General features: G+C 30.4%; 1 protein-coding gene across 4 annotated transcripts; it reads left to right on the top strand.

The window, feature by feature from the left end:
- LOC127704158 (S-phase kinase-associated protein 1-like) lies at window positions 1–12970 on the top strand. 4 transcript variants are annotated; one of them, XM_052208057.1, is made up of 7 exons: window positions 11–116; window positions 2346–2371; window positions 4032–4127; window positions 4659–4870; window positions 6085–6225; window positions 7571–7582; window positions 11357–12970. In XM_052208057.1, the coding sequence occupies exons 2-7, from the start codon at window positions 2356–2358 to the stop codon at window positions 11387–11389; spliced, it is 510 nt and encodes a 169-aa protein (XP_052064017.1). In that variant the 5' UTR covers window positions 11–116; window positions 2346–2355; the 3' UTR covers window positions 11390–12970. The 4 variants fall into 4 exon arrangements, with proteins under 4 accessions (XP_052064019.1, XP_052064017.1, XP_052064020.1 ...); XM_052208060.1 differs by lacking the exon at window positions 7571–7582 and adding an exon at window positions 8533–8552 and having other exon boundaries at window positions 12–116; XM_052208059.1 differs by lacking the exon at window positions 2346–2371 and having other exon boundaries at window positions 1–116.
- Window positions 12971–14014: the final 1044 nt, after the last annotated feature.

Below are 14014 nucleotides of genomic sequence, written 5' to 3'. Positions count from 1 at the left end.
TTGATTTAATGGAAGAGTCTCGAAGTTCCCGATTTAAATACTAGAATTACTGCCCTTGAATAGAAGACAAAACGCTAGCTGAAACTTGTTTTATTGAAAGACACAGAACACAAAAAGTATAAATTTATCAAAGTTTCAATATCTCTTATAATGTGAAACGATTGAATGTGACATTTGTTTATTTTTACTCCTATAAATTTAGAAAATTAGTCGGGCACGTTTTGTTTACATTGGTTACCAACTATAAAATTAAAAGTACAAAAAATTAAATCAGCATCATCTTTTACTGATATTTAATTAGTAAGCATGTATGTTTTCACTAAATAGTCATCTAATATTCCTTTCTAGAAGACTTGTGTAATTACTGTTATAAATGCATAAATCCAAAGAGGTGAATACATGGATTATACTGCTATTTAACCCTCTTGCTGCCGTAGGGACACGTGTCCACACGGGCTGTGCCGGAGGGACACATATGTCCATGTTTTAATTTATGCAAGCTTCTCATCATTGTTGTATCAGTTTCAAATAAAAGACTGAAGATTAAACAGTGTAATATTTTTCTTCAATGGGTCCCAAATGTAACGGTCATCAGGACGTGACATCATATATCGAATGACATCATTGTTGGGCATGTGACGTCACAGACGTGGAGCTGTCATATTTCCTGGCACTTGAAATGCAACCTTGAAAAACTACTGGCAGCAAGAGGGTTAAAAAAAAAATATAATCATTATATATGAAGCTGGGTCATTTTACTGATGCAAGATACCATACTGCCAATTCAGCCATTCTCTGTAAAGTTGTTAGGGCCATGTTTTTTTTTTTTTTTGTTGTTAAAGGGAGGTTAAATTAATTGTTCCTACTAATATGCGTACATGTTGAGATACAAACTGCAGATGGTTTTTAATCATATATCATTGTCATTTTGCTTAGAGGTATAGGGGGATGGCTGAGATCTCACAAAACATGTTTAACCCCGCCACATTTTTGCGCCTGTCCCAAGTCGGTAGCCTCTGGCCTTTGTTTGTCTTGTATGTTTTTTTTTATTTTAGTTCATTTATATGTTTCAGGGTTTAATATGACGTCCATTTTCACTGAACTAGTACACATTTTTGTTTAGGGGCCAGCTGAAGCCGGCCTCCGGTTGCAGGATTTTCTCGCTGTGTTGAAGACCCATTGGTGGCCTTGGGCTGTTTTCTGCTCTTTGGTCGGGTTGTCTCTTTGACACATTCCCTATTTCCATTCTCAATTTTATTATGGTTAAGAATTTGTATACTTTAATGTATGATCCCTCTTTTCATTTGATAATGGTTAATTATCATTGTTTCTTTGATATATCTGAAGTACTAAATATACTAGTCACTATTTATATGGCCCTAAACAAGGTTGACAGGACTTGACACTCATTATTTGGACCATATTACATTACATGGGTCATAGCTAATTAACGATACGTTACGGAAGTAGAGATGTATAAAATTAGTTCCCAATTTTTTTTATGTTTCCAGATTCACAGAACAAAATCTGTAATATAGTTAACCTATAAAAATGGTCCCTGTATGACTTAAATAAATTAAGGGTCAATTAAGAGTTCAATGCAGCGAGAATCCTGTTGTACTGACTACACAACATTAAACATAAATTAATTAATCTATTCAAATGAAAGCAACCCAGCAAATGTTTAGATATTAGATGCAGTCCTTTAATTGATTTTATATTTTTCAAATGATCTACTATTTTTGTCCATGAATGACGTGGTTTATTTTCTATTCTTTATATATAAAAAATCTGTAAACAAAACCCAAGGACAAAAGGAAAAGTTTTTATTGTCTTAACCAGGTGTAATATAAGAAAGTGTTTAGTCCTCAAACACAAATTTGTTTAAAATGCTCCTCTGGCTGTATTGAAGATGAAAGACTTTTCTAAACTTCATCATGTTCATGTGATAACTTGGAATTTGATAGGAATGTTCATTTTTACTTTTTTACAGTATTTATGTGTATTCTATACATTTGTACTCTTATAATATTTTCTGATCGGTATAAAATGTTCTATACCTCAGAAAGTATGAAAGCATATATAAATTAATTTTCGATGTTTTTGTGCAGTTCCTCATGCTTTAGTTGCATCTAGAGATCACCCATTTACGTACCTGAACATGCTGAACATTACGTTAAAATGTTTAATAAAATTCTTTACCTCATGGAGTAGATCAGAATAAAATTAATTATTAGATATTTAAATAGTTATTGCAGACAGTATATATATTATGTTATTTCCTATTTTTTTAATTTAAATATGTTAAAATCACCAAACTGGCTGTGTTTTTACCGAATTTCTAGGTCTAACAAAATGTACAAGAAAATAGGTAAGTATATATCTATCTTGTACAAAATGGTATACATGCAGTTGGCCCATTTGGTATGAAATGGCTTTGTTTGTTACAAAATGTCTTTGTTGATGGTACAAAATGGTTATGGTAACGAAATGACTAGCTTCATTGCTATTAAACCCTTGGTACATGCTATGTGAGGAGCAAAGGACATATATTTATTACGTCTAGTGTGGTTACATGTACCATATATGTGTCCATAATCATGATAATGTAAGAAAACTGAAAAGTTTTTAACAAAGACTACAAACTTGTACTATTTGAAAATCTACTTTCTTTATATATACATGTAACATATAATTTAGGACTATACTGAATTTGAAAAAAAAATGGTAGAACACCATAATGACAGCTAGTTCTGACGTCTGGAATATTATGCTAAATTACAAAGAGTTTTTGAATTAAGTTTACCATGTTTACTGTGTCAAAGACATTAATAGTGTTCAACACTACATTTAAAAAAGTAAGGTTAAAGGGTTAAACAGGTTGGGAAACCAGAGAAAAATAAATACAGAAGATTGGCAACTTTGCATTTAAGAGCTATTAAAAATCTTTTGTGATCATGTCTATAATCAATCTCCTTGTGCACCAGATTTCTTTATCATACAAATATTTTTGAAAATGAGTAGCTATCCAAGATCAATATATTACATAAAGTTTAACAGGAATTAGAGCATGAAAATCAAAGAAAAAACCTATTGTTTATAAATAGATCATGGGAGGGGGATCTCAGTTTATTGCATGTAACAGTGTGTTATATTACCTATAATTATTGATTGTGACAACTTATCATTTATTTTGCAGCGACATTAGAGTTTTGTTCAGAATTTGTTGATACATACATTTCTTGTACTGTGGATTAATTTATTTTCATGGATACCAATTTTCGTGGATCTTGGAAATATTGTATTTTTGTAGATATTTCATTTTGTGGTTTTGCCAAATTCTGCATACAAGCCTTAAGAAAATGTGTATTTTCGTTGAACATTTTAATTTGTAGATAAACTAAATGAACGAAATTCATGAAAATTGGTATCTTACAAATACATGAAATAATAATTATAATGAATCCTCAGTAACTCAAAAGAGGTGCAATATACATGTACAATTACATTTGTACCTACAAAATTTTGAAACAACAGCTTAATGCACTTGTGTTGTGAAATTAACTGGTGATATTGTGTTGATATTATAATTTTCTATCAAAAACTTCAAATTTCTTTCATGTTACATACATGTATTTAGAGAGTAAAACCCATGTTTTAGAATTATACTTTTTTTTTTTACTTATTTTTTTTGTATGTCCTTTTTGTTTTATTAGTACTGAAACAAGTTATCATATTATTTATCTAGTAATTGAACATTGGTTCTTAAAATTATACTGATAGTCATGATCTAGTCATGATCAGCATCTCAAAGACAAATGACAAAATCTTGTCCAATCAGACATTTTTATCCTATGCAGATTTTGTATTGGAGGTGTTATTAAATTGCATGATATCTTTCCCTTTTACGCTCTTCAATTTATAACTAATTAAACCTCCTACCAAAACAGATCTTAATAATTACCTATATATAGTATATATCATGTATATGTTTATTGTTTAGAATAATTTCTTTTCTTTTTTTATTTCAGTGCCTCAAATAAAATTGGAAACTTATGAGAAGGAAGTATTTGAAATTGATTTGGATATAGCTAAGAAGTTCGGTAAATTAGTGCCAGTATTACAGGGTAAGTTGAGATTTATCGGAAATAAAACAAAAATGATTACCTATCTTTTCTGCCTTTTGAAAGATTAGTTTAATTGAATAAAGAAAAAAAAAACACAGCTCAAAGAAGTCTATAGTATATATGGAATCTAGAAATGACATGCCTTATAATATTTTTTCAAAAACCACCAACTTAACCATGTTAACTGTTATAATCTGCTCTTTACGTTATTGACATTTAAACTTTCCTAGAACATTCCATCATACAGAACGCCTGCAACAATGCTGTCCTGGGGTCCATAGGTTGCCTGTTGCAAGGCAAAGTTTTGCCCTTATCCAAAATACCATCTTTTCCAGTTCCAGTCTAAACTTCCCAGCCTTTATTTTGATCAGCCTACATAGCTGAACCTACCTTTTGTATTAATCATTAATTGTCCTCGTCTTGAATAATACATTTTAATAGATAATTGGCACTGGATTTAAGCAAGCTATCACCAATCAATCATAATCAAGCAAACTAATTAATGACCTGTGAGTACGTTTCTAATTACAGAGTTACTGAATGATGATAAACCACTAACCATCAAGACAATCAACTCTGGTACGTTGAAAAAAATCATCACATGGTGTACCTATCACAAGGATGACCCCCTTCCCCCAGAAGATGACGATAACAAGATGAAACATTCTACAGAGGAAGTCAGCTCCTGGGATGACAAGTTCTTACAAGAGGATGGACAAGCTGCTTTGTTTGATTTGATTTCTGTAAGAACACATATTTATGTATATATATGTGCAAATGTATTTTGAATAAGTGAACAGTCATATAGTTTTATAAATAATTGTTTAAATGTGAAGGCTTTAATAATGCTAAGCTGGGCCGTTCCAGATTTAAATGCATGGGAGGGAGGCACTCTTATTAATAAATTTTGGGTGGGTGCATTTTCATTAGAATTTTGTTAGAATTATAAATAAAATGAAATTTTATATTATGGGTAATTGGGTCTAAAAAAAAATGCCTCTCATCCTCTCATGCGTTTAAATCTGGAACAGCCCTTATTTTCTCTGGCTGCGAACAAAGCCCACATCTGCTTATATGTGCTGATTATTATATACAACTAGCAAAGAATTATATTTATAAATTTTTCAAGCATATACTTATCTTGCAAGTTGAGTTACAGCTGTTCAGAAGATAGCATTAGTCCATATAATGGGATTGGGATATCTTGATTGTTTTCCCAAAAATTCGCCAGTCACACAAATAAATGAATAATATAATTTGAATCTGCACAATGTGCATGTGGACACAATCAAATAAACTCATCATAGATACCCGGATTGAAACTGTTTATGCCAGACACGTGTTTCATCTACAAAAGAATTATCAGTGACGCTCGAATCCAAACAAATTAAGATAAAATTGAGAATGGAAATGGAGAATATGTCAAAGAGACAACAACAGACCAATCTTGAATGAGTGAAATTTTATGATTTTTAAAACTGGTGTAGAAGATAACGTATTGAGCAAAGAGGCAACCAAGTGTAAGGTTCACACTACAATCATGAGATGATACTATAAAAATACAATATTAGGTCAATGTCAGAAAAATATAAACTTTTTTGTATTCCGCACAAAACTGGGGAGGGGCTCGGTAAAACCTCGCCCTTCCCCAGTTTCTCAGCCTCATACAAAAAAGTTTATATTTTTCTGATATTGACCTAATATTGTATTTATACTGCAACGAAATTAATACATTGATAGCTATTTAAATTGTAGCGCAAATTTCAAACTTATTTTCATCCTTAAATGAACCCCTGATTGTGAAAAAAGTGATCCATGATGAAATTGACATTACACAAAATATAGCTTTGTTACTTTATTTAGGAAATAAACACAGCTAGTTACAGTATAAAAACATATACATTTATTGTAAATTCATTGTACTAAATTGTTATTCATTGTTTGAATGATGTTTTAGGCTGCACATACATTAGATATCGATGGCCTTTTGGATGTTGCCTGTAAAGTTGTAGCCACCATGATTAAAGGGAAAGCACCTGAAGAGATCAGGAAAGTGTTTAATATAAAGAATGACTTCACTCAACAAGAAGAGGATCAGGTAATAATGAACAGGGAGAGGTCATCACGATTAAATATTATTAAATTAATAACTTTTTATTCATAATATTTATTTGGAGAATTCAAAATGATTTATTTTTAACAGTATAATTAAGGTCATAAACTGTGATACTGAATAATCACTTTTCATCAGTAGAAAGGTGTCATTTAACTTGAATCATAATATATGAAGTTTTTTAAGAAGAGATACATAAAGAATTTGATGGTTCACCTAGAAATCAAGCATTTTTATCTATAGAGAATATACTTAAGTATTGTAGCTGTTAATTTCCCCTGTAAGTTGATGAAAGGCAAGATGGAAGGTAAAAAGTTTTTGTTGTTGTGATGTCATGAAAATAATTGATCCCGTCAGTTGATGTCACAGAGAATATGGGAAAAAATACATAATTTTTGGCTGAAATTTTTTATCTGTAACATATTGTACAAATTAGTGAATTAGATGAAAAATTCATCCTCTACATTTAGAAAAATAAAATATTTATTGACTGTAAATACTGTGATGCCTTCCACATTGAGCAAAATCTCTCACCTAACTACTCAATATGGCCCTTAGCATGGGTTTGAGCCGAACTTTTTACAAGATATAAATTATGCTACATATGTGCATTGAAGAGCACATCTGCTGGGTAATATCAAAAATATATAAAATATACCTGCCTAAGAAATCTTACAAATACTGTCATAAGTTGCCAGATAAGCACACTGTAAAATACATAAACAATAAGACATGTAAGATAACTTGTCCATACATTATACATTTATATGCAGTCAAAATATTTGTTATCTTCTCACAGGTTTTAAGCACAAATATAATTTATTTAAGATGTATTCACTGTATTTTTTTCACTCATTAACAGTAGGCATATTAAACTTAACATGTAGGTTTTCATTGTGCTTGAAAAAAATTGTTGGATGAACTTTTTCATTCAAATATCTAATGGTTCTGAAACTGCATGAAGCTGCCCACCAGATGCACAGAGATGTAAAAAGAGATGAAAGATTTTTGTTTTTTCGACATTAACATAATGAATTGAAGAAAATATAAATTTATAAAAGTAAAAATTGGGGTCGATTCTTACTGTCTAAAAGGAATAAAAAATCTACAAACAAGTTTTAAGTTAAGCCAATGAAGTTTGTCGAGAATCTAATCAAGAATTGAATGTCCCTCTGGTATCTTTCGCCTCTCTTCTAATACAACTATAAAAAACTTCATCAAAATGTATGATTTCAAACAAATATTCTCCATATGAATGGATGAATATGGTTGCTACTTGGTGTTTCTCAATAAACATGTAAATTGACATTTCAAATCTTTTCATCTATAGTTGAAGACTGAGGTATTTACTGTATATCATAAAATCTTACAATCTTACTTTTTTTAAGTATACTATTTCTTTCTAGTAATATTTATATACCATTTCTGCCATAGTTTTTAATATGACCTTTGTATGTGTAAAGATTCCTTTTGACAGAAAACATTTGTATCCATTGAAAATACACTCAATTTGTAGTGGTAAACATGGCAGAGGTGGTTTAAAGTAAATTTATTAAATCTTGGTTGATGGATCTGAGTAGAATATTATAACCATGAAATAAAGAAAAATATAAATGAAAGAAAATATGGATCAGGCTTAATCTTAATGCAAAACAGAGAACCTAAATATTTAGATAGCTGGTCAACATTACATCAGATCTAGCCTAGTCAGTTGTATCTGAAAGGAAAGGTTTAAATCAACCCTGATAAAGTGGAAAACATTTTTATTAGTAGTAGAAATTTCTGTTTGGTTTTGTGTATGTGTGTGTGTATGGAAATGGGGGGACATGATTTTTGTTCATTATATTTTTAATACAAGTTAATTTTTGGGGTATGATTTTCTTCATTCTACTTTTATAGACATTAAGAATATTTACTACCACGGATGCTTCTTTTCATTTTGCCAAAACAAATCCATATAGAATATATGGGTCAATGGTTAATGTCTAAAATTTGAAGTAAAACATTTACATTATAAATAGAGGCACCTTTGTGATGAAGCATTGTTAGAAATTGAATATCATATTTGCTAGAGTTTTAAAAAATTAAATTCCATAAATGTTTCAATATTTCCATCAAATGTTTCAATATTTCCATCAAATGTTTCAATAACTTCATCAAATGTTTCGATAATTCCATCAAATGTTTCAATAACTCCATCAAATGTTTAAAAAATTCCATCAAATGTTTCAATAATTCCAAAGACTCCTGATATAAATCCATTGAAATTCAATGTTATTGTTTTCAATTTAGCTTCAGTATGAAGATTAAAAGTGAGTACACAAAAAAGCAGAGAAATTCCACGCAGGCTTAATCAAATTGTCCCTTGCCTCTTAGTAAACCAGTATTGTAGTGATATAAATGTGCAACAGTTTTAGAAAATACATAATCAACAAACTGAATTTGTGAATGTAATGGAATCGGTGATCTCTTGGTAGTGTGTTCGCCTCAAGAGTGGGAAGTTGTGGGTTGGAACCCCAGCCTGGTCAAACCAAAGACTAAAATTGATATTTGCTGTTTCTATGCTCTAGCATGTGGCATTAAGAAGTAAGAGCATATACTGGTCGGCTCAGAGTCAGAATAATGTGTCTGGGTAGTGTGACATGTCTTCCTGCGACTGTTACCTTGTGAACTAGCATGTTAAAAATATGGTTCAGCTTGACGGTCAAGCACAAAGCATGTCCTATGCATTTAATTTGCCATTAGATGTTAAACAGCAATCCATCCATCCCATTGTATGGGGAAGCATCAGTTATGGCCATTGAAATTGATGGTGATTTAAGTTGAAAGTTTTCACAACAGCTTTAGATTAAATGGAACAGGCAATGTGTTTTAATCACACAGAGAAAAGAAAGAATAGTCAAAAATTTGTTTTGCAATGTTTTGCTACCAGCTAATATTGCACTGAGAGCTTCCAGCAAGCGTATGTGTCTGAAGTTTGCATTTTATATTAGTCGTAAAATCTGAACTTTAAATATCACCTCTGCCTATGTATATTTCACACAACTTGCAGATCTCTGTAACAAACTTGCACATGTATTTCTATAAATAGACTGGTTCTCTCTCATTTACAACATACGGGTATCTGAGTCAACCTTGTTGTCTTATATCTGTCAGAGCCAAACATATAAAGGACAGGGAATCAGTCTATTTTATAAATTGTTAACCATTAGATTAATAAATATTCTGTTGCTTTTTAACTCATTTATTATCAGTAAACAGTATATATATATTGATACATATTAATCATACTAGTATTACATTTCATTAGTTTTTAACATCAGGTTTAAGACACAATAAGCCATGGTGATCAATCATTCATTAGAGAAGGGAGTTTCAATTCCATCCCTAATTTTTAAATCATCATTAAATTTGTCTTTGTCTTTTGGTAAGGGTAGGTTTAGAACACAAATGGAATCGTAACTAAAGTATTAACTCAAATATTTATTACATGACTCGGGGGCGGATCCAGGATTTTAGGTTAGGGGAGCGCAAACTTAAATTTCTGCGGTAAAATTATCGAAATATTCCTTATTAAACTGAGGACAACCCATGCTTTGCAAATTTCAGGGGGGGGGAGTGGGGGGGCACACTACCGCCACGCCCCCGTCTGAATCCGTCCCTGTAACTAGTAAGAAATGTTTTGGATTATGAAAGAATGAATAGTATGGCATTAAACACAAACAACCAATCTTTAAGGATGTAGTCAGGTGAAATTTTAAAAATCTGGAATTCAGAATTGATACTATGAATTAGAAGAGCATTAGTTAAGGAACAATATAAGCTAAAAATATTGATAGGTTATGGAGCTCCTTTTTCGAGATATTTGATTTTTAAAAAATGGCGGGAAAAGGCTGTCTTGGACTTTTACCTTATATTTAGTATTGGCATGATTTGGGTCTCAAATCGTAAGAAAAGAAATCTAGAAACTGCTTAAAATTTGGTAATTACCTTTTATGACCTATTGAAGTCTTCTGTGAAAAAAACAGTTGGAGATATGGGGCAAAATATTTTACCCTGTATTGTAGGAAAAAACCAAAGGAGTCTGAAATTCTGACAAAAAAATCAAAACCTAAAATGACTACATCCTTAAGTTTGATGGAAATTCTTAAGAGATTAATTTAAAGAACTAAAACATTGATACAAAATAAAAATATAACCTAGTATCCATTTTAGCAATTCTTTTGGATATTCATCAATAATTTCTACTAATGTCTTTGTAATATAAAAAGGTGGAACAGACATCAAGGGGGCAACAGAAATGCATTAGTTGAAGAAAAATAGACAATACTATGGCCAAAAGAAAAAGGACAAAAGGACAAACAAAAGTCATAAAAATACAATGAAATCTAAAGATTGAGCAAAATGAACCCCTCCATAAACTGGGGGTGATCTAAGGTGCTTTAAATGGACCAACAGTTCCTGCTCTGCTTGTGATACCTGTTGTGTTTGATGTATTGTAGTGGCATTGATACAATATTTTATTACAAAAGTTGAAATTTGAATTCAAAAGCAGTCAATTGTACAACATCTAAGCTTTATTATCCTCTGTCAAACTTGGCCTTGAAAAGGATTTTGCCGTTCTGTTTAGACACTTTGTCTGTTATGCTCCTATTAAGGTGGTACATAACACTACAGGGAGATAACTCTGTAAAAATAAGCTGAACGTTTTAATCACATTCTATTGTTAAGGAAATATTAAGCTTCTCAATAATCAAAATTAGTGTTTGTCAAAATGCTATATATCCAATGAAATTTTCCCGATAAAGTGTGTGGTTAAAGTTTTTTAAAATTTTCATATTTTTGTCAAAGGGTCAAAGTAAATTTTTTGTCAAAATTTTATGAAAATTATACGAGCCAAATTAATTTTAGACAAGGTGTTTGGTACCACCTTAAACTTTTTTATATTTCTTTTTTTTAAATTTTGGACTTGAGCATACTTGATGAAGGTTATTCCAGATATATGTGTTATAAAGACTGATATAGGTAATATACATTAATATTATAGATGTAATCAATTATGAATGTTGTTTATGATTAATTTTATAATTTCTTACATTTCTTCTCTGTTTTACAGGTGAGGAAAGAAAACGATTGGTGCGAAGATTGAGTTTTGATGGTTTTCAAGGACAATGACAATATTTGTTATTTTTGTGTTTTTATCATTGAACTTTCTTGTTATACCATATTTGCCTTACCCAAAAGTTTTGAAAAATTTATAACAAAAATAATAAGGTGCTTGTTTACCTTTGTTGATAATGTATGCCAGCTTTAATACATTTTATGTATAAAATATTTGCTACTGGACATTAAGCAAGCAGCAATGAAATAACTAATTAATCTACAGAATGTTAAATGGCCATTGAACAAAATTTAACACAATAAATTCTACTCAAACTGAATAAAAGTTCAAAACTTTGGGTAATGAGTATTGGATACCGTAGACTAGCCTCATATATATTTTCTATTCAATTTAAAAAGCGTCCTCTCTTCTAGTTGTTAAAAAATTTGAGATGGAATGAAATGATTCTCTATAGAAATTTGAAAATCAGATATTTTTATATAACCTCTTTACATTCTTAAAGTTTATTAATTATTGGTAAAAAATTTATGATCAATAACAGTTTAAATGTCAAAATATGTTTATTTTTTTTTATAGTTAATAATGTAGCTATACTTTAAACATTCCAAATGATGGTTATTCCAAAACACAGTTAAATTATGCAAATATGGTAGTATATCTGCATTTATATGTACTGACATTGTATTTATATTTTTAGTTGTGATATTTTTGATTTTACATATATATGTTATATTTATAAACTAACAATTCCGTCCAATGTTATGTTTTAACTTTACAATCATTTAGATATAGCTTGCAGTATAACTGTCAAGTTTATTTTTATGTCTGCATTAGACAAAAACTATTCAAAACACTACTTTTTTTAAAATGTTTGACCATATTATACATGCACACATGTTACAGTGCTCGCAGTTTAATCAACTTTCAAGCAACAAAACAGGCTCTCCTTCTTTTAACCATCAATGATAAGGGATGAATAAATAAATTACATACTCAGGGTAAGGATGAAGGGAAATTTTATTCGCTCGTCCTTGAAAATTATTTTTCGTGTTTTGAATTATAAAGCTTGTGTAAATAATGGCTTCTTTTTTTAATATAATTCTTTTTGAACGCAGTCTAGTTATCTTAACTTTAATTCATAATTATTATTAACTTTATTTTTTGAATAATCAACAAAGAATAAAATATAGGAAAGGAAAGTTATCTCCCCTTTTCAGTGTAAGAAAGGGGAAATGATTCAAAGTTTCTTCCCTGTTTGATACAAAATAATAAATGGAAACAATTTAAGAATTTGTTCAAATGAAAGTTTTTGCCTTAATATTATGCACAATTTTATTCTTGTTCAACTTTAAAAAAATGCTTAGTACAACTTATTTCCGTGCAATTATGTTTAAGTTTGACCTTTTTCAGTGCCTTTTAATTTTAATCCACTAGAATTAACTGAGTTTCACTGGTACTTGATATGTGTTTATCAATAAAACCTTTACTTTTTTATTTGGTGCATAATCTTTTGTTTAAAGTGCACAAATGTATTATTAATTTGTATCATAGACTATTTAAAAATGATATTTTATTGACAAATAGAAATTAAAATTTATAGAAAATGTTTTAATTGGTTGTTTTATTACTTACCAGCTTACATCAGTTCTCAGATAGTCTAATAACTTCAGACAGCATCCCATCAAAAGTAGGTAGCTCTAACCTACATTTAACTTTTCATTATGTCATTGGTACAAGATACATTGGGTATAAATCTAGTAGGCAAATTTGATTAACAAAGTTGCATAAAGTGTTTAACTCTGTCAAATAAAATGCTTCGCCGAGCGCAGCCAGATAGGACCGCAGAGGTCGAACTCTGAACAGTTGGGGCAAGTTTGGACACAATATTCAAGCTTGATACTGTCTGAATTTGGATTGTGATCAAATTTTTGGCATAATATAGGTTTCTGACACAAAATAAATGTGGTCAAAGATCTTAAAAATTTGAAATGGGACATTTAATTTACCTAGCATGGTCTGATATCCAAAATCTAACAACAAGGTTAGATTCAGCATATAAAAAAACACCAAAAATTTAATTTTAGGACCCTGTGGACCTCAATGTAGATCAATTTAAAAATGGGGCCCAATATCTAAAATAGTAATACAAGGTTAGAACCCAATCCCATTGAAATTGGTTAAAAGATTTTTAGAATAATCGAAGAATTCAAATATGAAAAATATTCAACGATTGACCGCACAACACATTAATTCACGAATGCGCGTAGCGCATGAGTTAATTATCAGTGTTGTTCGGTAACGAGTTGAATATTTTTCGATATTTGAATTCTTTAACTAGTTATTCAATTACATTGACAATGGGCTTTTAAGTGGAAATAAAGAAGAAAATGAAACGAACTACCCCGGTATATCTTTTTCTATGCATTCACAATTTGTTTTGACGCAACGTTGTCGACAACGTCTTGACAACGCCTATTGTTGTAGGACGTCAGAGGAGTGAAATTATCAAGTTTATTTCACATGTAAAATTATCAGTTTTTATTTCACTGGGAAATCAAGGTAATTCACTGCAATCAATGTAATAATTGTATTTATTTTCAATTGAAGATTTCTTGCTATTGTGCAATACTGTTATATATAATGATTTGCACA

Source organism: Mytilus californianus, unplaced genomic scaffold (assembly GCF_021869535.1).
Source record: "Mytilus californianus isolate M0D057914Y unplaced genomic scaffold, xbMytCali1.0.p SCAF_6, whole genome shotgun sequence".
NCBI classification, from domain to species: Eukaryota; Metazoa; Mollusca; class Bivalvia; order Mytilida; family Mytilidae; genus Mytilus; species Mytilus californianus.
Note: the sequence above shows the minus strand (reverse complement) of the source record. Positions and strands in the feature narration are given on the sequence as shown.